Consider the following 23,511-nt stretch of genomic DNA (forward strand, 5'->3'; position numbering starts at 1 on the left):
CAAACCTACATTAATCTGTCAGACTGCCAGATGGTGAAGCGTGATTCATCACTCCAGAGAATACATTTCCACTGCTCCAGAGTCCAATGGCGGTGAGCTTTACACCACTCCAGGCAACGTTTGGCATTGCACATGGCGATCGTAGGCTTGTGTGTGCGGCTGCACGGCCATGGAAACCCATTTCATGAAGCTCCCGACGAACAGTTATTGTGCTGACGTTGCTTCCAGAGGCAGTTTGGAACTTGATAGTGAGTGTTGCAACTGAAGACAGGCGATTTTTACGAGCGTCAGCACTCGCCTGTCCCATTCTGTGAGCTTCTGTGGCCTACCACTTCGCGGCTGAGCCGTTGTTGCTCCTAGACAATTCCACTACACAATAACAGCATTTACAGATTCAGATAACTTTTAATTTCCTCAGAGGCCATTCATCTTGCAGTAGTCATAAAACATATCACATCTTAAAATGATAATAAGAAGCAAAGGATATTTACAAACAAATAGGCAGGGTAAGTGCAGTTTCATAGTGCAATTGCTAAGTGCAATTAGTCCAACATTTTGCAGGGCCGAAATTTGATGAACTGACTTGTTGTTAAGGTGGCATCCTATGACGTTGCCACGTTGAAAGTCACTGAGCTCTTCAGTAAGGCCATTCTACTGCCAATGTTTGTCTATGGAGATTGCACGGCTCTGTGCTCTAATTTATACACCTGTCAGCAACGGGTGTGGCTGAAATAGCCAAATCCACTAATTTGAAGGGGTATCCACATACAATATATATGCAAAAGTATTTCCACACTGTGAGGATGGAATAGTACTGTGAAATTGTGAAAATGCAGTTTAGTGTAAGAGCTGTTTGAAAAGAACACCTGAAATGTCTGCCTGTTTTGTTGAGATGCAGTATAAGTTAATAGATCAATAACAAATGGAGTTTCAAACCTTTCAGGTTACATATCCCTCCCATTAGGCTCGTCCAATTAGGCCCCTCACTCAAACCACTCCCAGACAGTCCTAGCAAAATTCTTGCTTGAGAAATTGTTCTTTGCTAAGAATATATTTTTGTTAATTTTTGTCATAAAAAAAAGTATTAAAAAAAATTAAACAGTAAGGTACTTAAATTGTTACCCAGAAATGATTTGATATTGAGATCAGTGGCAACTTGTCATTCAGGGCAGGTGGGACAGGGGGAGGCTTGACTGTTTTGAATGTTATTTTGGCATTAATACGAGTCACACATCAGTTTGCAAACAATGTAAAAAAATAAAAAAATATATATATATAATTGAGTTAATAAAGCCGCATACAATCATGGTCTCTTTTTTGTTTTCTTGAGTAAGGCAGCTCCAAAATGTAGGTGTTTCAACCTAGCTCAGTGCTTTCTGTTGTGGTGGGGCAAGCCAGCAGAAAATAGGAGTGCTGTGCCGTGATTGGCTCAGTGTTCTGTCACTCATGGGGGAAACTAAGTCACCAGTAAGGGTAGACATCGAAAATTATAGCCCTGTGTCCTGCCATATATTTACATTAGTAGTTCCCTTCCAAGAAGGCTCAAGGTCATTGGCCATAGATACAATTACATTGGGGCGGCAGGGTAGCCTAGTGGTTAGAGCGTTGGACTAGTAACCGGAAGGTTGTGAGTTCAAACCCCCGAGCTGACAAGGTACAAATCTGTCGTTCTGCCCCTTAACAGGCAGTTAACCCACTGTTCCCAGGCCGTCATTGAAAATAAGAATTTGTTCTTAACTGACTTGCCTGGTAAAATAAAAAATAAAACATTATATGTACAGCAGCTTTGATTGGACTGATCATGTCAAAATCTTATCTAGCAGTCATCATCACGAATCAAGTTCAAGGAATCATCCTTGTCATATAAAAGAGAAATAATGAAGATAAATTATAGATAAAATGTATCGCTGCTCATCGGCCAAACACAACAAGTTGGAAATTGCAAATTCCACAATGAGTGGTTTGGAAGGAACCGGTGACCGTGGCTAACTGCAAGCATTGCAACTGGGAAGTCGGGAATAAATGAGTTCAAACTGGGAAAATATGTTTTGAACGATCATCCAACTCAGAATTGTCAATCTTTCTCTTTCTTTGATGACAAAATTTCCCAAAGAAGAACACTGCGCCATCTTCCTGTTTAAGTGAGAACTAGGCAAGTCAGTCAAGAACAAATTCTTATTTACAATGACGGCCCACCCTGGCCAAACCCGGACAAAGCTGGGCCAATTGTGTGCCGCCTTATGGGACTCCCAATCACGGCCGGTTGTGATATAGCCTGGAGGCTGTCTGTAGTGACGCCTCTAGCCTTAGACCGATGTGCCATGTCCGTTTTAGCTCGCTTGTTAGTCTTAATTGAAAATACGGAATGCCTCTTATCCACTCATTGTTCCTTCAATTGTCAGTAGAAACCACATTTGTTTAAGCAAGTTAGCCATATCAGCTATGTTTTTTAAAAAAGGCTGTAAACGAGGCTGAATTAATTGTTTCGCTGCCAGACAAGGCTCCGCTGACAACCAGGTGTAGCGGTGGTAAGGATTCACTCCATTGTGCTGGAAAGAAAGCTCTGCTATAGGGAGAGCTTTATGTAAGGCCCTAACAGTTTGTGGGCACCGATTGTTGCCGTTATAGTGCAATTCATGTATTGTTTAGTGTTGTGTCGAGTAGTGTAGTGGCTTGGCTGGCAAGCATCTAAAAAATGTGGGAGGAGTTTGCTCCACCAAGATTTACATGCTAAAAATCGCCACTGATTGATATAAAAACAGCTGCATTGGGCCTTTAATTAAAAAATAATGAAACCTTGTATATTCACAATTTACAAGTCTAAACGCATTCTCCAAATCATAACCAAGATACCTGAGCCCTGTAATCACAGGACAAGGAATCTACACAGTGTCAAAATAATTACCCAGGGATGCTAACCCAGATTGACTCCAATGCTTCCTACCGTTGCTGGATGTCCTTTGTGTGATGGACCATTCTTGATACACATAGGAAACTGTTAAGCAGTCATTGAATGCAAATAACCCATCAGTGTTGCAGGTTAGTCATTTAGCAGACACTCTTATCCAGAGTAACTTACAGTAGTGAGTGAATACATTTTTCATACTTATCCCCCATGGGAATCGAACCCATAACCCTAGCGTTGCAAGTGCCATGCTCTACCAACTGACCCACACAGTACCAGTTCTTCACACAAACTGGTGCTTCTGGCACCTACTACCATAACCCATTCAAAGGCACTTAAATATTTTGTCTTGCCCATTCACCCTCTGAATGGCACACACACAATCCATGTCTCAATTGTCTTAAGGCTTAACAATCCTTCTTTAACTTGTCTCCTCCCCTTCATCTACACTGATTGAAGTGGATTCAATAAGGGACATCAATAAGGGATCATAGCTTTCACCTGGAAAGAGCAGGTGTTCTTAATGTTTTGTGTACTCAGTTTAAATACTGTACCTGCTATGCTGATGAGGTAACATTATGAACACTACTATAGATACCTGATATACTTATGTCATGACGTTGCCCTCTTTGGGTACAGCAAGCACCATCCCCCGCTCTCTGCTTCTACAACCAGATGGCTGTGGTCAGAGTGAGGTCGTAAGTTCCTAGGGAAGACCCTGCCATATGGCCACACAATATAGAGAGAGTGAAGTTTCATAGAGAACAAAGGAATTTCTTCCACCTCACAGAACTGGAGGTCCGGAGAAGGTATAAAAGATGGGTGAAGAATCCAGCTACGAACTGGTCCGTTTGTTACAACTTGGGGAAGCTCATGGGAGACGGTGCGGCCACATTACCATAACGCTGTTTATATAATAGCCTCAGATATGACGTTTACATCTAATTGTTGTATAAGATGAATGAGTGAGGATGATCCTGTTTGGGGCGACAGGGTAGCCTAGTGGTTAGAGCATTGGACTAGTAACCGGAAGGTTGCAAGTTCAAACCCCTGAGCTGACAAGGTACAAATCTGTCGTTCTTCCCCTGAACAGGCAGTTAACCCACTGTTCCTAGGCCGTCATTGAAAATAAGAATTGGTTCTTAACTTACTTGCCTGGTAAAATAAATAAAATAAAAATGGTGTAATGTGATTTTGGACTGTTTAATGAAGGAAACTCCAATTCCCTTTTGAGTTTAACTAAATCAGAGGACCGCCCATGAGCCCAGTTGGGGTCAGGCATCCTGGGACAGCCCCTTTTCTGCAATTCCGAGTAAAACCCAACTTTGAGAAATTCTCAGTAGACCATGTTTCTCTCAATCACGGGAGGACAAAGGTTGCAGACCATTGCTGAATCTTTTAACCACCATACCACGTGGTTAAACTCTTAGACTATCGATACCAACAGAATAAGAACAAGTCTTTGATATTAATTACTAGTCTACAGCTAGGAATTCAGTATCATTGAACGCGAAGAACGACAACCGCCGAAACATCCATTCTACAACAACATGAACGAATGCCGCTCTGAAGTATCCCATCTAACAGACAGAGAGAGATGGACAATTCTACAAAAGAAACAAACTTTTCAACAGCGATCAAGACAACACACTGAGCGTATATATGTATATATATATATTGATTGCGATTGTTCCCGAATGAGTGAACGTTCATGTGCAAAGGATTGGCATTTCAATTGTTATAATTATTAACTCTGTAGTGACTTCTCAGTCGACCCCCACTTCCCTTTTGTCTAACAAGCCGCCATGCCAGTTTAGCCCACTAGGGTACATTTCCCGATCATTTCTTGTAACTATATTGACTTTGTTTGTTTATGCATTTCTACGAATTACTTAGTTAAATACATGATTTAAGACAACTGATGTATGGATGACTCGGTGAAGACTGGGTTCGTGCAGATAACCAACAATTTACGACGTTTGGAATGAGACTAAGGTGAGGTAAAATAAATAAATACAAAATTCGAAGACTAATTGATCAGATATAAAATATCTGAAAAGTTATAAGGAAATGATAACTTTGTAATCTGAATATTTTCCTTGGTGCCCCGACTTCCTATTTAATTAGTTACATGATTAATCAGTTTAATCGCGTAATACTAATTACAGAGAATCTTTGATAAAAAACTAAGTCTTCAATTTAATGATAGTAAAGACACGACACTTATGAGGAAATGTTATAATCATTACCATATAAATACCTGTTAAACTGATGCGGTGTCCTTATAAAAGCTAGCATATAATTGCTGGATGTGCTAATGAGGTACCATTATAAACACTACCCTATGTATACCGGCTATACTGATGAGGTAACGTTATATGAGGACACTACCTTAACGATAAATAAGCTGCTGGTAAGTGAGATAGGAAGCCATGGGAATTATATGAGTTTAATGATAATGATAAGTGACGATCCATCCAGACCAGCCTTACTGACTGAACTTTCGTAAACTATATTACCTGCTGCTGGCGAAATACCATGAAGGTTATTCACATTTATCCCCTGTAGAAATCTCTGTGAGACTGAGCGCTCAACATAAACCTGTGCCTGCTGGGTATTTGATGTTTTGGAATATTGATATTAAGATGATTCCGGTAAAGGAGCGCACTCTCTCGCTCTTTGATGCATCACCAACACATGAGTCTCCTCTATTTATATCATGACAAGAAAAGCCCTGTGTCTGTCTGGCCTCTGTCCCAAGCTGTGTGTAGTGTAGTGTAAGCACCAGGGAATTCTGGGAATTGGACGTCCTCTTATGGAGGACAATGAAACATTAATCCACACCACTTTTCTGACAGTGAAGAATAATCTTGCCTGGCCACTAACGTTGTGTGTATCAGTAAATATGTGGTTGTTCATTTGTACTGTAGGACAATGGGTGGTGGTAGTCCATACATGCTCATATGCCACCATGTCAATGCAGCCATGCATAACAACGTAATAATGGATTTTGGTGGAAGGTAGTTCATACATGCTCATATGCCACCATGTCAATGCAGCCATGCATAACAACGTAATAATGGATTTTGGTGGAAGGTAGTTCATACATGCTCATATGCCACCATGTCAATGCAGCCATGCATAACAACGTAATAATGGATTTTGGTGGAAGGTAGTTCATACATGCTCATATGCCACCATGTCAATGCAGCCATGCATAACAACGTAATAATGGATTTTCTTCCAGCAGGGTATCTAATGTCATTTGTATAAACCTAGAAATAACCTCAGTGTCTACATTTTCTTTTTCTGCAGTGGTGGTGAAGGAGCGTGTTCATATTGGCTATGAGCCCGTTAGTTACCGACCGGCATCCTCCTTTAAACTCCATTTGAAACTGCACTGCAGTGTCTCTGTGTGTGTGTGTGTGTTTGTTTTCCAGGGCCGAGGTGGAAAAGAGAGATGACGTGATCTAATGTATTAGGAATGGGAGACCTTGAGATTGTGGTTTACTTTGGGGACCAGCTGAGCAACAGTTATGACTTTAAAGTCCAGATAAGTAGATTTCGGAGCTTCTTAAGACCATATTGATGAGGCTGAGGGGCTGGAGAGGATATCTGAGAGCAAGATCCAGTAGCTGACCCTTCCGCAAGGCTGTCCAATTTCCTCACTGCCGCTCTCCCATCTCCCCATCCACTGCCATGGCTTCTGTTTCAAACACAATTAGCAGTGATGCTGATACTGCATCTGTATGGAACATGGGCATTGGACACCACGGATGTGACACCACTGAAATGGGGAGTACATGGCAAAGCAGTTGCTTATTTTAACAAAACATTGCAGGCAGCCTTACATTTTTCACATCGCCTACCAAAGCTTTTATACAGTCAGCGATGCAAGTGGAAAGGGTGGTTTAAGAGGTATTCATGCTAAAAACAGCACCATTATTTGAACGTGATTAAGAGTGATGTAACCCCCCCCCCACAAAGTCTCTGGTTGATTAAGTGTTCAATTGTCATTTCACTATACTGATTATAAACTGAATTGATCCTGCAGAATAGGCACACTTTATGTCTAAGTGTAGCACAGGGAGAACATCTCTGCTGCTGATATTTACAGTGCAGTAACTAATCCTCATAGCGCTTCTCCCAACCTCCTGGATTTTGGAAAATCACAGGTTTCTGCAGCAACTGTGTGCAGGGTGACTGCGTGGGTGGAAATATGAAAGGCAGAAATCTAAATGTGTCTGACACACCGTCCACTGAGCCGCGTTTGGTGGTTCCCCCAGAGCGCTCTGGTTACAGACAGCAGGCACCTCAAGAGAGATTAAAGGCACTAAAAGTATCAAATACACAAAATGGAGGTGAGCAGATTTCTTTCCAATATGGTAAAATGACGCAACCATCTGAGCAACATTCCATTTCTATGGTAACATTTGTTTTCGTCGCCATAAAATTGATATGAAAGTTCCATTTAAACCATATGAGAAATGGTGTTCAGCCAACGTTCCCTGCCTAAATGTAACGCAAACATTTCCTGTACATAGCATCTGATTGGTTTCATCTCAGTGCCCCAGTCAAGAACACTGCTGCTTCTAGCAGTTGACCAGGAGACAGTAACAGCCAACCAAAGTCACCCTGTAGCCTGATTACAGGATGGAGGAGGACCGGCCTCTTCAGTCCCCCTCGTTTCTTACAGTAGAGGAGCTGAGGGGGTGAAGGGCACCAACAGTAAAACATTTGACCACAGTGTGCCCTAAGACCACGGTTTCCACAAAAATCCCAGGGCTCGTGCCCTGAACCTCATCAGCGCTTTGTCGGCTATAAGATGCAAGGAAACAAAACTCTTTATTTTTTTTAATTGGACAAGTTCAGGTAGTCATACGTCCGTTTCGAAACATTTTCACCCTACTGAACACAACCATGTCCCCTAAACACCAGTCAACTTCCCCTCCTATCACCTACTGACTACTCAGTTGTCCAGTTCTCCCTCTAAGAGAGTTAACATTTTCACTCATGTCAGTCTCTCCATTGGAATTGCTCTCCATTTCATCATATTGACATTTATCCTCCTCGCCACAAATGGCCATGGCTTTGGAGTCAAGCTGTGTCAGCCAGTATCAATTGCCAGCGCCACGTTCACCGAGTCTAAAGTAGACTAACATCTTTTCCATGTCTAACTCTGGGACTGTATTGTACATGTGCGAGAGGTGCCTAGGGCCATAAAGCATAACAGATCCAGAAACAAGACAAACAACTATCCTCTCTCCTAACAGCAGAAGCCATACTTGGTCAGTTTGTATCTGTATTCTGAAGCCATCTATTGTATCATTGATTCACCTCGACAGTGGTTTCAAAGGCAGCCAATGAAAATTTCAGTTGATGAATAGCAGAATTTGTGGTTTACGAAAGACTATTGAAAAGCAGTCCTTGTGCAGACCTATAACCAAAAATGAGTGCCAACTAATTGGTATTATGGGGGTTGCTTTTGGCCAGTTATTATAACCCATTTGCATGAGTACCAGACTCCAAATGTATTCATTTGACAGTTCAGGTTTATGGAGTTATTGTTATAAATAACATGAACAACCCAAAAGGGGGACTGTAGAGAGCCATAAGAGTAACAATCATTTACTTATAAGTTTGATCTGTGTTCCTCACTTATGAGAGGAGGCAGGGAGTCTCAGGTGTGGTGGCTGCATCCATGGCAACATTGTCAACCAAACTTTGCAAGTCAGTGATGTCCTGAGTTAACAGCATCAAAATGTAACAACTGCTGTCTAACACAGTCAACGTATTGACCATGGAAATGAATTGACCACAAAAAGAAGAATTAAATAACATTTACTTGCTCCAAAACAGACATATGGCAGTACAGATGACAGAAGAGATGAGCTTCTTGTATTCATGTCATACAGCAACACATCTGGGTCTATACAGAACATGGGGAAATCTGCCATGTGGCTGCACTTGATAATGGTCACTAAAATATACACTAAGTATTGAGCAGCAGTTTCAATCTTAAAACAGACCAGAAGCCAAATATATGATTGAGAAAACAAGAGTTTAGGACTCCGAGGAAATGTTCAAGCTTTAAAGTATGTACACGGCAAAAACAAAACAAAGGGGGGGGGGGTGTAGTCAGAAAGCCCAGAGGGGGAAGATGAGATGACAGGGAAAAACTGTTAAGGCGCAAGTGTAATTGCAGTTCCCATCAGAAGTCAAGAGGTAATGGTGATCACAATCAAAATGTCAACCAGATTATTCTACAGACTAAGAACTCAATCACTGACCAATCATAAGCTTAATATCCATGCAAACTCCCGAGGCAGACAGAGTAAACACCTGTTAAGAGTCACTGGACACTCCCATCACAGTAACACTTCAGATAGGAAGTCAACTTCTCCTGGACTGGTACACTGGATGAAAATTCTACAACTGTCAAGCTTGATTAAATATCAGTTTAGCCCCTGAGGATAAACAGCCCCCCCTGCTGGTCTACAGGAGAGGGGCAGCCACATGGGAGCCAACCTAGCCATGGCTCATTAATAAATGACAGCAGTTAATTCATGTTTAGGCTCTGAGTGGATAGAGGCCACAGGTGTCCCTGCTTACTGTTATAATCTGTAGATATTAAAGTCGGGATAAGGCACAGCAACTATCCCCTCCGAACAAATGAGCGCAAGTCAGGTGCCATGGTGGTTGAGATGCAAATACTAACTCAAAGAGCTCACATCAACACAGAATACACCGATTTGGCAGAGCACAGGTTGAAAAAAAAAAATGAAAAAAGTGAGAACAGAAATTCAACAAACCTGGAGAATTGTGACCCACCTGTGTCCTCCAAGTGCAACACTAAAACACTCAGTGCAGAGAACAGGCTCCCAAATGAGATGGAGGGTGGAAGAGTGAAGGGTTGAAAACAGTATATTCCAGACTAGTTTTTGGTAAGGCGACAGTTCTTCCAAAGGACGAAAGACAGAAATGCTACTCAGATCTACGTGAATCCAAGTAAAGGCCTGAATCCTGTCCAGACAGTCAGTACATAACCCCTGTAGGAGGAAGGAGCGGGAAAAACACCATCCAATCAAACAAACTAATGAACTAAATACAAAAATATTGGGAGGCAAAACGTTTTAAAATAGAAACCCGTTGACACCATCACAACAGGAAGAAAAAGCTAATGCAAAAAGATTTTAAAAACTAAAATTAAAAAATTGTGTTCAGCCAACCAATGAAGAGAATGCACAGAAGAAAAGACCTGAAATCAGATTTTACAATTATTTTCTTATAGTACAAGGTAACTCCCAGTTTTAAACAAAGGATTTCCTGAATAAAAAAATTACATTCAAAAAAAGATAAAACTTAAAAATTTACAAGCCCACTGAAATCATATTTACAAAAAAATGAAAAACATCAAACTCCCATACACTGGCACGCATTGTCATGTCCTGATTAGCGACAGGCTGCACCCCCAGCGCCCTCCAGGGGTCGCTGGCAGGAACACAAGTGAGAGACCACTGGACCACCAAGCCCAAACCTAAAAGCTGATTGGAGGAGCTCCGGGGTGAAATGGAGCCATGAGCCACATCCTGGCTGTTAATTGGCAACTCATATACGAAGCTTTGATTGGTTTACATTAGAAGATACGCTTGCGTTTCAGGTAGGAGTCAGCATAGTGGCCCCCAAGGCCCTGGGAGTGTTGTCCCACGTAGCCCCCTTCTGGGCTGGGCTCAGGAGACGGGATCAGACGCTTGTGACCACCAACAGGAGTCTACAGGGGGCAGAGACATAACCACTGTCAATGCCATGGTGAGAAATGGGGACAGAACAGGAAATGGCAGACAAACTTACAATGACAAAGAGGCACACTGACCTTCATCCCCAGATCAGATGGGTGTGTGTTAGAGTGGATCACCGGAGGCATGCCCACAGCCTGAACAGACAAACAGTGTTCAGGGATCAAAACAGAACCACAAAGCATTGGTCTCATCTAAAAGGCACAATATGATTTCCAGTGAAGACGGCCAGTTTGGGTCTTTGAGTGTAAAACTAAAAAAAGGAACAAACAGGCACAGTAAAGCCTGATCTATCCCTTCAACTTTGACAGTCCACTCAAACAAAAATATGCAATATCGAATATCAGCATTGACTTCACAGGATTTCGCTACAAAATGTCTACAGGGCAATTCTCCGCCATTTTGTTTGTCATTGTTCTGCCAGCATGGCTACTGTGGTTATGCAACAATGTGCTGCTTCAAGAATATCAGATTATGTGTTGTCCTTGGTCCACTCAGACGAATGCGGTCACGCAGACTAAGCCAATCATTTCAATGAACATTTGCAGCCCAACTGTTTCATAACGTTAAGAACTTAGATTGTCCCCAACATGATGGGTGCTACGCGAGCAACAGACTTAATTTTTTTATTTTACTAGGCAAGTAAGTTAAGAACCAATTCTTATTTTCAATGACGGCCTAGGAACAGTGGGTTAACTGCCTGTTCAGGGGCAGAACGACAGATTTGTACCTTGTTAGCTCGGGGATTTGAACTTGCACCCTTCCGATTACTAGTCCAATGCTCTAACCACGTCAAGACTAGAGGTCGACCGATTAGGATTTTTCAACGCCGATACCGATAATTGGAGGACCAAAAAAGCCGATACCGATTAATCAGCCGATTTAAAAAAATATATTTTGTAATAATGACAATTACAACATTACTGAATGAACACTTATTTTAAACTTAATATAAAACATCAATAACATCAATTTAGCCTCAAATAAATAATGAAACATGTTAAATTTGGTTTAAATAATGCATAAACAAAGTGTTGGAGAAGTAATATGTGCCATGTAAAAATGTGTGCCATGTAAAAAAGCTAACATTTAAGTTCCTTGCTCAGAACATATGAAAGTTGGTGGCTCCTTTTAACATGAGACTTCAATATTCCAAGGTAAGAGGTTTTAGGTTGTAGTCAATATAGTATTTATAGGACTCTCTCTATACCATTTGTATTTCATATACCTTTGACTATTGGATGTTCTTATAGGCACTATAGTATTGCCAGTGTAACAGTATAGCTTCCGTACCCCTCCTCGCCCCTACCTGGGCTAGAACCAGGAACACATCGACAACAGCCACCCTCGAAGCATAGTTACCCATCGCTCCACAAAAGCCGGGGCCCTTGCAGCGCAAGAACTACTCCAAATCTAAAAGTGAGTGACATTTGAAACAGTATTAGCGCACACCCAGCTAACTAGCTAGGCATTTCACATTGGTTACACCAGCCATTAGGCTGATAGCGCTGTTTATGACTTCAAGCCTGTGCTTGCGAAGAGCTGCTGTTTGAATGAATGATTACGGGCCTGCTGCTGCTCAGTCAGACTGCTCTATCAAATCAGACTTAACATAATAACACACAGAAATACGAGCCTTTGGTCATTAATATGATCAAATCCAAAAACTATAATTTCAAAAACAAAACATTTATTATTTCAGTGAAATACGGAACCATTCGGTATTTTATCTAACGAGTGGCATCCCTAAGTATAAATATTATTGTTACATTGCACAACCTTCAATGTATGTCATAATTTCATAAAATTCTGGCAAATTAGTTCGCAATGAGCCAGGCAGCCCAAACGGTTGCATATACCCTGACTCTGCGTGCAATGAACGCAAGAGAAATTACACAATTTCACCTGGTTAATATTGCCTGCTAAACTGGATTAGTAGTTTTACTAGTGATTATGATTTTTATTTTTTTTATAAGATGAGTTTAATGCTAGCTAGCAATTTACCTTGGCTTCTACTGCATTCGCGTAACAGGCAGGCTACTTGTGGAGTGTAATGGTTAGAGCGTTAGACTAGTTAACTGTGCAGTTGCAAGATTGAAATCCCTGAGCTGACAAGGTGAAAATCTGTCATCCTGCCCATGAACAAGGCAGTTAATCAACAGTTCATAGGCAGTCATTGAAAATAAGAATGTGTTGTTAACTGACTTGCCTAGTTAAATAAAAAGGTATATAAAAAAAATAATAATAATCATTTGGAAATCGGAACCCCCCCCCCCAAAAAAATAAAATAAATAAATCGGCCTTTCCGATTAAATCGGTCGACCTCTCCGCTAAGTCTAAATAACAGAGGTCAACCTTTATATTTTGATCACACTCAATCATCATTAGATCGGTTGATTACATTGGGAAGAGGCAGAGAGAAAGTCTAAGCAGCATTGGGGGGGTGGGCATCAGTGTGGGCCTACCTTGTTGAGATGGCTGGAGGGGAGGCTGCCGGGGGCGGGTGCCACCGAGCTGTAGTAGGAAGACGAGGGCGGACTGGGGGGGTAACTATAGTGGGAGGAGGCCTGCTCACTGTAGCCGGGGTGGCCAAACCGCTAGAGACATTCATCATGTTATTCTATGCTGCATGTACAGTTCTACATGCATATAAAAAAATATATAAAGACTACAAAGGGGAGTAGAGATTGAAAAGGCAAGAGATGCCTCAGTTTGAAGGCTGGATGTGAATAGTGGAGATGGTTTAGTGTCTTACCTGCTGTCCGAACCCTGCCAGAGCTCCAGTGTCCAGAGCCTCCTGCTGTTCATACAGATGGCCCAGAGGATCCTGGGGAGAAAGGAGCCAGATGCCATTAAACCGACTGCTCATATAACCAAGTTAAGACTGTACCGTACACTTAAACCACAGCTTCAAGCTTTTTGGTGGCGCATCTGGCTAGTACATTGTCAAGAGGGCAGTCCCGTGTTTGTGAGGCAGAAGACCCTAGGTTCAAACCATTGTGAGGACAGGGTTGCTAGACAGGGAGAAAGTGGTGCTGATAAACAGGCCCACTGTGTTCCATCACACTGGAAAAGTCCATGCACTGACCACTGGGCAGCCAGAGCTAGAAAACCCACCGGTGGTCACAATGACCTTAACCAAGACAGCGGTGTCCTCGGATATCAAATAAACATCAATGACCAGGCATTCTATCACAACATCAGCCATGCCAGGCAGTAGGCCTGGACAGTAAAGGTTAGAGGATAAGGGGGACCTACCTGGTGTATTGGGGGGTAGTCTGGGGTGTAGGACTCCTGGTAGCGCAGCCTGTAGTTACAGTGGATGTTCTGTGTGCGCTGGTTGGATGAGTTGCCTAGCGCTGGTCTCTTCCTGTACGGGTGGGGCCTGCAGTTGGTGCCTGAGTGAAGGACGGCAGGAATGGAAAATGTCAAAAACCCTACAGGTCAATACTGGGAAGGAATCAGAGTCAAACTTCACAGTATGCAGACAGTAGGAGGGGCAGCTCACCTGATGGGAACAGGCTGTGGACGTTGAAGGGGTTCTGGGGAAGATTCACATCGTTGGGAGGGTGTCCTAGTATGGACAACTATTGGAGAAGACACAAAAATAAAAAAAATATTAAATTAAATCAGGGGACTTGATGTTATGTAATGAGGCACAATGACTTGAGCATCCCTCCTAGTAGGGACAATATTAGAAAAGTATACAGAGTATTTTAATCATACCCCAGGTGCTGTAGGCCCCTCTGCCCCCATCACACCACCCAGATGGGAGATGGACATGCCCTGGAGAGTGGGGGAGGGGTTCTGGGAGAAGCTGGTGGGAGACTCTCTGCCCAGGGGTCGACCCATAGAGTGGGGGTTTATGGGTCCCATAAGGTCTGACTGGAGGCCCAGGGATGGAACCACAGCGCCTGGGGACAGGAGACAAACACCTTATTAATATAACAAACACCCCATCACTACACTGTAGAGAGCCCTGAGATCACACAAGATCAATACAACACTAACACAGTAAATAACCTAGATGTAATAAGTACTGCCCAAATCCACTACATGTGTAAAGAAGCTGTAATGTAAATCACTAACAGACCAGCAGGGCTAGCATAGCATGCATCAATGTAGAGCATTGCTGTATGTGATAAATAAATCAAACTAGAGAAACGGCCACTAGTGAGTTGTATTGGCAATACAAAATAGACTTTAGTCATGCCAATAAAGTATTTTAAAATGAGATGAATGGAAGGCCAAACCTTGAGGCAGGTCTCCCAGCAGATGGACTCCCTGCTGGAGAGGCATAGCAGCCAGAAGGGTGTCCCCCATCAGTCCTGCCTGTAGAAGACACGAGTTACACACACAAACACACCTCAGTGACCCACAAGAGGATAAAACAAACAGTCTACATACCAGATATTTACTGAACCAAAAATGTCATCACATTTAAGAATTATGTCAGACAACAGAATTCATAGTAAAACCAAACCATTAATATTACTAGAAAAGCACCTCAAAAAGAACACAGCAGAAAGAAACACTTCCCAGAGGAAGAGCATTTACCAGCTTTGGTTTAGGGAGCAGTCCCTTCACGACAAACCTATATCAACCACACGCACATCTACACACACGCTCAGTGATCACTCACACAGGGAAGTAGTCGATTCTCTTTATTGTGCAGCACCTGAGCCCAGAGAAGATGATTTCCCAAAAAGGCTTGCTGATAGTAGAGGAGAGAATAAAGTAGGAGAAGTGTGGATGAGAGAGACTAATGAACCAACATAAGAGGGGAGAGGAGCTGGAGGTGAGAGAGGTGGTGAGTATGCAGGGTATGGTATGCAGGGTACCTGTTGAACTTGGGCCTGGTTCTGGAGGAGGAGCTGGAGCAGAGCAGCAGAGAGGGCGGGGTTAGCCAGCAGCGGCATGGTGGGAGCAGCACCAAGGAGACCTGCAGAGAGACCATTTGACCTTAGGACCTGACAACCTATTATTTCACCACGCATTAAAGGTGCAATATGCATCCTTCTTGCTAAAATTCTAATAATTTGCCTAATTTCAGTTTGTCACAAAACAAGCAAGCAAGTGTAGAGAATCATTGTGTGACCTAAACCGCTGTGAAATATATTTTCAGCTGGTGTACAAAACCGTAAGTGACAGACAAAAAAAAAAAACTGAGAAGCATAGAAATTGCGCACATAGAAAAAAACCTTTAATTTCCCAGCCTTGCTTACAATGAGAATGACAGATCTTTAACTCACATTCTATGTGAATTTGGTTGGGTCGCCGAAAGTTAACCACTGCAGCTTAAAAGCACGTGTCAATCTCATTCCACAGAATATCTACGGGGTTTGGCTCCTCCTTTGTACGTGTATGATGAATTAAGGTCACTAATTAGTAAGGAACTCCCCTCACCTGGTTGTCTAGGTCTTAATTGAAAGGAAAAACAGACACTCTGCCAACCATGAAATGAGTTTGACACCCCTGCTTTAAAGCATTAACACCAGGGTAAGAGACTCATACCATACATTGTCATCCTTTAGGAAATGGCATGATCTTACTCACCTTGTTTCCTGCCCTGGGTGAGGGGGTTGAGCAGCATCTTGAGGGTGGCAGGGTTACTGAGGCCTGTGAGGATCTGCATGGCTGTGGGCTCAGGGAGGAGACCTTTCCCTCGGTTCAGGGCCTGTGGAGAGGGAAGAGGAGGACAGCCATTCAGAACAGTTGTTTTACCACAGTAACATAAGGGAGTAATAGTTCAAAAGTCTGGTGTGGCAACCAAGAAGTCTTTACCATGGTCTGGGCAGCGATGAGGGCAGCCAGCATGCTCCGTCCCGGGGGTCCAGGGGCACAGAAGGAGACCCGGATGTGGGTCCCACCTAGTGCCCTGCCGTCAGCCTCTCTCTGCACCTGCTCAGCCATCTCTGCCGAGGAGAACTCCAACACGGCAAACCGCCGGAAACTGTCATCCTGGCCCTGAGCCAACTGAATAAAGGAAAACTCAGTTAAATATGCATTCCTTATGCAATCAGTCCAAAACTAATGACTAAGCCTTGGTTCTGCCAAATTCACTACATTCACTTCATTTTGTTTGCCATTGAAATAGGTTTACGCAGAGAATTCAGTAATATTAAACTTCTTGACATTGTTAAAAACACCATCCACACAATGATAACTTTCCATACAGCAATTAGTAGAAAGGAGTAATTGATACAATGGTAGAGACAGTAGGTGGGATTAAACTGAATCATGCCCAGCGGCATTCTGTAATATAAAGTAGAGAAAATACTTCAGACTTCATGTCCAAATTTCTCTAGTTTGCCACAGCTACGACTGGAGTCTCAACTTTTAAAAGCAATTACCAATCAATGATCTAAAAAAAGAAGAAGTAATAAACAATGTATCAAGACAAAGTGAGCTATGGAAAAAATCATGAGCTTCATATTCCTGAGTTAGCCTGTCCAATAGTTAAATTGCCTCACTCGCACTATTACAACAGTGTTCTGCCAGACCTCAAACTACTGTGCCCTATAGGTATATGAATGAGTATATGCGGTGCCAAAAGGACAGTGCTGTCTCATTCCAGAAAAGCCTGTAGGGCCAGAGGCCTGCTGACTGACACCACCTGGGAGTCAGGTGGTCATCACCATAGAAACCAGCAATGCTCATTGCTAAAGAAACAGAGTGGCCACAGGAAAAGCAGGTCAAAGGTGAGGGCTCGAAAGCCTGATTCATACAAAAATACTCAATCCATATCCACCTCCTTTATGTGAACTTCAAGACCCCGTCATCACTACGGATGCCCCATGTTACATGATAACACAGCTCTGCTACAAGGTTCAGATGGTTACCTCAAACAGATGTGTCAAACACACTGGCTGTGTAAAACAAAAGCAGTTACCAGATTCCCCTACATGAACTTAGCAGCAGTCCACCACCATTTTTAAAAGCGTGGCCACCACTGAATAAATGGAATATATAATAAATAAAAATAATTCAGGACGGTAAAACATTCAGTGTAAACTTAAACCAGACAAAGTATGTAGACAAGACAATGGAGCTAAACTACACTGCTAAAACAAATAAAGGGAACACTAAAATAACACATCCTAGATCTGAATGAATGAAATATTCTTATTAAATACTTTTTTCTTTACATAGTTGAATGTGCTGACAAAATCTAAAATTATCAATGGAAATCAAATGCATCAAACCATGGAGGTCTGGATTTGGAGTCACACTTAAAATGAAAGTGGAAAACCACACGACAGGCTGATCCAACTTTGATGTAATGTCCTTAAAACAAGTCAAAATGAGGCTCAGTAGTGTGTGTGGCCTCCACGTGCCTGTATGACCTCCCTACAACGCCTGGGCATGCTCCTGATGAGGTGGCGGATGGTCTCCTGAGAGATCTCCTCCCAGACCTGGACTAAAGCATCCGCCAACTCCTGGGCAGTCTGTGGTGCAACGTGGCGTTGGTGGATGGAGCGAGACATGATGTCCCAGATGTGCTCAATTGGATTCAGGTCTGGGGAACGGGCGGGCCGGTCCATAGCGGCAATGCCTTCCTCTTGCAGGAACTGCTGACACACTCCAGCCACATGAGGTCTAGCATGGTCTTGCATTAGGAGGAACCCAGGGCCAACCGCACCAGCATATGGTCTCACAAGGGGTCTGAGGATCTCATCTCGGTAACTAATGGCAGTCAGGCTACCTCTGGCGAGCACATGGAGGGCTGTGCGGCCCCCAAAGAAATGCCACCCCACACCATGACTGACCCACCGCTAAACCTGTCATGCTGGAGGATGTTGCAGGCAGCAGAACGTTCTCCACGGCGTCTCCAGACTCTGGCACGTCTGTCACGTGCGCAGTGTGAACCTGCTTTCATCTGTGAAGAGCACAGGGCGCAGGTGGCGAATTTGCCAATCTTGGTGTTCTCTGGCAAATGCCAAACGTCCTGCATGGTGTTGGGCTGTAAGCACAACCGCCACCTGTGGACGCCGGGCCCTCATACCACCCTCATGGAATCTGTTTCTGACCGTTTGAGCAGACACATGCACATTTGTGGCCTGCTGGAGGTCATTTTGCAGGGCTCTGGCAGTGCTCCTCCTGCTCCTCCGTGCACAAAGGCGGAGGTAGCGGTTCTGCTGCTGGGTTGTTGCCCTCCTACGGCCTCCTCCACGTCTCCCGATGTACTGGCCTGGTCTGGTCTCCTGGTAGCGCCTCCATGCTCTAGACACTACGCTGACAGAAACAGCAAACCTTCTTGCCACAGCTCACATTGATGTTCCATCCTGGATGATCTGCACTACCTGAGCCACTTGTGTGGGTTGTAGACTCCGTCTCATGCTACCACTAGAGTGAAAGCACCGCCAGCATTCAAAAGTGACCAAAACATCAGCGAGGAAGCATAGGAACTGAGAAGTGGTCACCACCTGCAGAACCACTCCTTTATTGGGGGTGTCTTGCTAATTGCCTATAATTTCCACCTGTTGTCTATTCCATTGGCACAAGAGCATGTGAAATGTATTGTCAATCAGTGTTGCTTCCTAAGTAGACAGTTTGAATTCACAGAAGTGTGATTGACTTTGAGTTACACTGTGTTGTTTAAGTGTTCCCTTTATTTTTTTTGAGCAGTATATATATATACATACAGTGGGGCAAAAAAGTATTTAGTCAGCCACCAATTGTGCAAGTTCTCCCACTTAAAAATATGAGGCCTGTAATATTCATCATAGGTACACTTCAACAATGACAGACAAAATGAGATTTTGTTTTCTCCAGAACATCACATTGTAGGATTTTTTATGAATTTATTTGCAAATTATGGTGGAAAATAAGTATTTGGTCACCTACAAACAAGCAAGATTTCTGGCTCTCACAGACCTGTAACAACTTCTTTAAGAGGCTCCTCTGTCCTCCACTCGTTACCTGTATTAATGGCACCTGTTTGAACTTGTTATCAGTATAAAAGACACCTGTCCACAACCTCAAACAGTCACACTCCAAACTCCACTATGGCCAAGACCAAAGAGCTGTCAAAGGACACCAGAAACAAAATTGTAGACCTGCACCAGCCTGGAAAGACTGAATCTGCAATAGGTAAGCAGCTTGGTTTGAAGAAATCAACTGTGGGAGCAATTATTAGGAAATGGAAGCCATACAAGACCACTGATAATCTGAGTCTCCACGCAAGATCTCACCCCGTGGGGTCAAAATGATCACCAGAACGGTGAGCAAAAATCCCAGATCCACACGGGGGGACCTAGTGAATGACCTGCAGAGAGCTGGGACCAAAGTAACAAAGCCTACCATCAGCAAGGGCATTGAAGATGTTACGTGGCTGGGTCTTTCAGCATGACAATGATCCCAAACACACCGCATGGGCAACGAAGGAGTGGCTTCGTAAGAAGCATTTCAAGGTCCTGGATTGGCCTAGCCAGTCTCCAGATCTCAACCCCATAGAAAATCTTTGGAGGGAGTTACAGAAAACATTTGACCTCTGTCATTGCCAACAAAGGGTTTATAACAAAGTATTGAGAAACTTTTGCAGGTGACCAAATACTTATTTTCCACCATAATTTGCAAATAAATTCATTAAAAATCCTACAATGTGATGTTCTGGAGAAAACAAAATCTAATTTTGTCTGTCATTGTTGAAGTGTACCGATGATAAATTACAGGCCTCAGAACTGAACTGCAGGACATTAGCTTAAAACAAAATGGTGTTTGAGGCCAAGAGGGCCTATAATACCGTGCCATTAGCCATGCCCACGCTAACTCTGCCACCACTGCTTAAAAAAACCTAGAGGGAAACAGTCGGAACAGCTTTCATGACAAAAGTAAAAAGTAGTGTCAAAAGTACAAGCAGGCATGTTCTGCTTGCTACTAGAGTATACTGGAGCCACAGATACAAATTTAACTGAGAAAAGCTACTAGATATACACTATTCATGAGAGCCAGATACACATGTTAAATCCTCTGAAAATATCAGTGTAAGTTTGTATGAGAGGGCGTTGGAGTTCCTGTCCGCATGCGACTGACCTGGCAGAAGATGGGTGCGTGCGTGTCGGCCAGGGCATTGCTGAGGTCCTGGGCGGTCAGCAGGCTGGGGGGCAGACGGTCCACACAGAGACACCTGGAGTGCAGCAGGAGGTAGGTGAGGGAGCCCACCTCAGTCCAGTGGACGTACAGCATCCTCGAGCCCAGCTGCTTCCCCAGCAGCTCAGACTTAGCCCTAGCCGCAGAGTCCTTCTTCATGTACTCCACAAAGCCGTAGCCCTTGGAGTGGCCAGTGGAGGCGCTGTGGACCAGGAAGCAGCGCTCTAGGTTGCCGAAGGGTCTCACCAGCTCCTCAAACTGCTGCTGGGAGAAAGCGTGGGGCAGGTTGGCGATGCACAGCAGCGCGTCGGTGGGCTGCAGCTGCACAGAGATCTCCCTCTCCCGGAGCATGTGCTGGTGGAACTCTTTGATGGCACATTGTGCCTGCTCCCCATGGAGCAGTGTGATGAAAGCTGAGGGAAGAGAACATGAGCTAAGACCTTGTGAAGAAATATGTGGAAGGTTACATTGCTCAAAATAGGAAGAGAGTTGAGGAATCTGTCTAGCTCGGTCAGAGAGCCTGCTGCATCCAAGTAGTCTTACTGGGATTTATATTTTAATCTTTGTTTTACTTACCTGTTCCCTTGTATTTGTCCACAAAGCAGTACTTCAAATCATAGTTGCGCAACAGCTCATGAACCTCCTGAAAGGGAGAAAGTGTGGTTAGCTACAGTCAGCGTTTCCCCCATATTTTTTTTGCCACAGCATTCTCCAGCCAACATTTTTAAAAGCCCTCCTTGGCCAGAGATAATTTGGCTTTTTCTCCCCCTTGCAATTGTACACATCTTGCCTGGGCTTATGCGGTGTTATGCCATTCTCCCCATCTAGTTTTTACTTTTGTGATTGTTGGTTCTATCACATTTTTGGGCATGGAAGCAACGATTTAGCAGTGATAGCCCACCTCTGCTAAACTAATAACTTACCCTAAATGAATACCATTACCTTAATACATTAATGTGTTATTCTTCTCCAATTACCACAGAACACTTCAAATGTGATATTCCCAGATTAGTACAGGTCTCTTTTAACCATACAATGGTGTAGTATTGTAGGCATAAATTAAGCTTAAAATTAAGTGTTAAACACTACAATCACTTGAGAGCATGACAAACTAATGGGATGTGTTAACATTCCTAATCTAAAGCATCTGTTGTGTAGCACATCTACATGTCTACTTTTATTCACTGACCAGCTTTCCATTATTATTATTTTTTTTTTTTTGGGGGGGGGGGTCTAAATGTCCAATTAGGGATAGTGGGATATAGGCAAGTGCTTTCCACAACTATATACGAGTATACACAATCTGTAGTGCCTAAATGCTCATCAGTATTGATTTTTTTAAATAGAATGATTGCTTGATTACAACAGGTGTCTTTGCCAACATGTAACAAAAGCAAAGTCATCCCTAGCTATTGGGCAATGGTGGAAAACAGTTGCCCAGTCACTGTGATAGGAGAAATGGTTGTTCCACAACGCTTTGCCTGTTCCACAAACGAATCGCAATGCTGTCTAGCATTTTCTGAAAACGGCTACGTTCCCTCTACACCTTCAACCCTTTGTCACTGCTACTCACGTTCCCATCTCGAACTCCCAATATGCACCCAGGCAAACAATGAAACGCGCACAGGCCACAGTTCCCCACGAGTCAAGCATGTTCCAACTTTTTATTTCCAGGGACATTAAGTTTGTTTCAATGAGGGAAATTAACTGAAAATATTTTAAAACTACACGTTTGAACCAGTCACATACAATGCATGTCAATCCATAGCCTGACAATTACTGGTCAAAACAAAACAAACAGTTTTGCTAACGTTAGCAACTAGCATTGCCTTTCCGCACGAGGATTTTAATTCTGCACTTTCAACTTGTCCATCAACCACGCGTGATGCTGGAGTGGGCAATTGCAGCCATGCCGTGAATAACCACCACACATCACCTACCACGTCCCAGATACGTTGAGACCTCAAAGTTTATTCGCGACATAATTAGGAAAGACAATTAGTCAGCAAAGCATTGTTAGTTACTAGGAAACTATGCTAGCTAACGGTAAGAGAAGCTAGCTAGAAATATAGAAATCGCCAAAAGCCAGCGAACCCAAATTCGCTGGTAAAAGCTAGATGTCAATTTCATGGCAAGGGTATGGTAATTTATTTTTTATATTTATTAGATTCAACAGCTGCAGCCTGGGCTTGACATGATCTGATGCAATTACTGACCTGCGTTAGCTTTCTAACGCTTGTGAAGACTAAAAGGAAGTTTAGGAAACTTACCTGATTGCTAACATCGGATGGCAGGTTTTTAATTATGATTTTCCGGCGATTGTAAAACTCTCGACGAGTTCTGTCCAAGCGACTCTCAATCTCTTCAGGGCTAAGCGTCGTCAACTCTTCATCGACCCTTCGCTGACACTTGTTGTCCGATGATGCATCCCCATCACTGGGCTCGAGTTCGGGATCCCTGGACACCCAATTCTCGTGTTCGACAGCGGGGTCATAGTTTTCGTGAAATGGACGGCTAGCGAAATTGGGCCCTGCATTTGGATTTTCTTCTCTGGCAACTGCGCTAACGGACGCCGCGGCCTCCATCACTTTTGCTTGGGAAGTTTTCTGAAACTGACAACACCGTCAGATTTGAGCAGTTTAAACAATACACACATGGGCGCAACTCGGTTTCTAATTGGACGAGAGGATGCATTATTTTTATAACACGTCATGAGCG

The 23,511-nt window shown here is 43.3% G+C and overlaps 1 protein-coding gene across 2 annotated transcripts; it reads right to left on the reverse strand.

Annotated features, from left to right (window-relative positions):
- Positions 1-8,730: 8,730 nt before the first annotated feature.
- LOC115110555 (ribonucleoprotein PTB-binding 1-like) lies at positions 8,731-23,448 on the reverse strand. Of its 2 annotated transcripts, XM_029636310.2 has the most exons (15): positions 23,064-23,448; positions 21,370-21,436; positions 20,737-21,206; positions 16,486-16,677; positions 16,258-16,378; positions 15,543-15,643; positions 15,344-15,415; positions 14,955-15,033; positions 14,428-14,615; positions 14,210-14,288; positions 13,960-14,099; positions 13,457-13,528; positions 13,167-13,298; positions 10,779-10,838; positions 8,731-10,676 (listed from the first exon to the last, which is right to left on the reverse strand). In XM_029636310.2, exons 1-15 carry the CDS (start codon positions 23,376-23,378, stop codon positions 10,542-10,544), a joined length of 2,223 nt encoding a protein of 740 aa, XP_029492170.1. In that variant the 5' UTR covers positions 23,379-23,448; the 3' UTR covers positions 8,731-10,541. The 2 variants fall into 2 exon arrangements, with proteins under 2 accessions (XP_029492170.1, XP_029492171.1); XM_029636311.2 differs by lacking the exon at positions 15,344-15,415.
- Positions 23,449-23,511: the final 63 nt, after the last annotated feature.

Source organism: Oncorhynchus nerka, linkage group LG26, assembly GCF_034236695.1.
Source record: "Oncorhynchus nerka isolate Pitt River linkage group LG26, Oner_Uvic_2.0, whole genome shotgun sequence".
Taxonomy (NCBI): Eukaryota; Metazoa; Chordata; class Actinopteri; order Salmoniformes; family Salmonidae; genus Oncorhynchus; species Oncorhynchus nerka.

Bases quoted from the DNA above. Each gene is read 5' to 3' on its own strand.
- LOC115110555 (XM_029636310.2), bottom strand. From the start codon at position 23,378: ATGGAGGCCGCGGCGTCCGTTAGCGCAGTTGCCAGAGAAGAAAATCCA. The intron at 16,678-20,736 runs GTCAGTCGCATG...TCCTTTATTCAG, and splicing joins ACGCACCCATCTTCTGCCAG to TTGGCTCAGGGCCAGGATGA. The intron at 15,644-16,257 runs GTGAGTAAGATC...GTCTCTCTGCAG, and splicing joins CACCCAGGGCAGGAAACAAG to GTCTCCTTGGTGCTGCTCCC.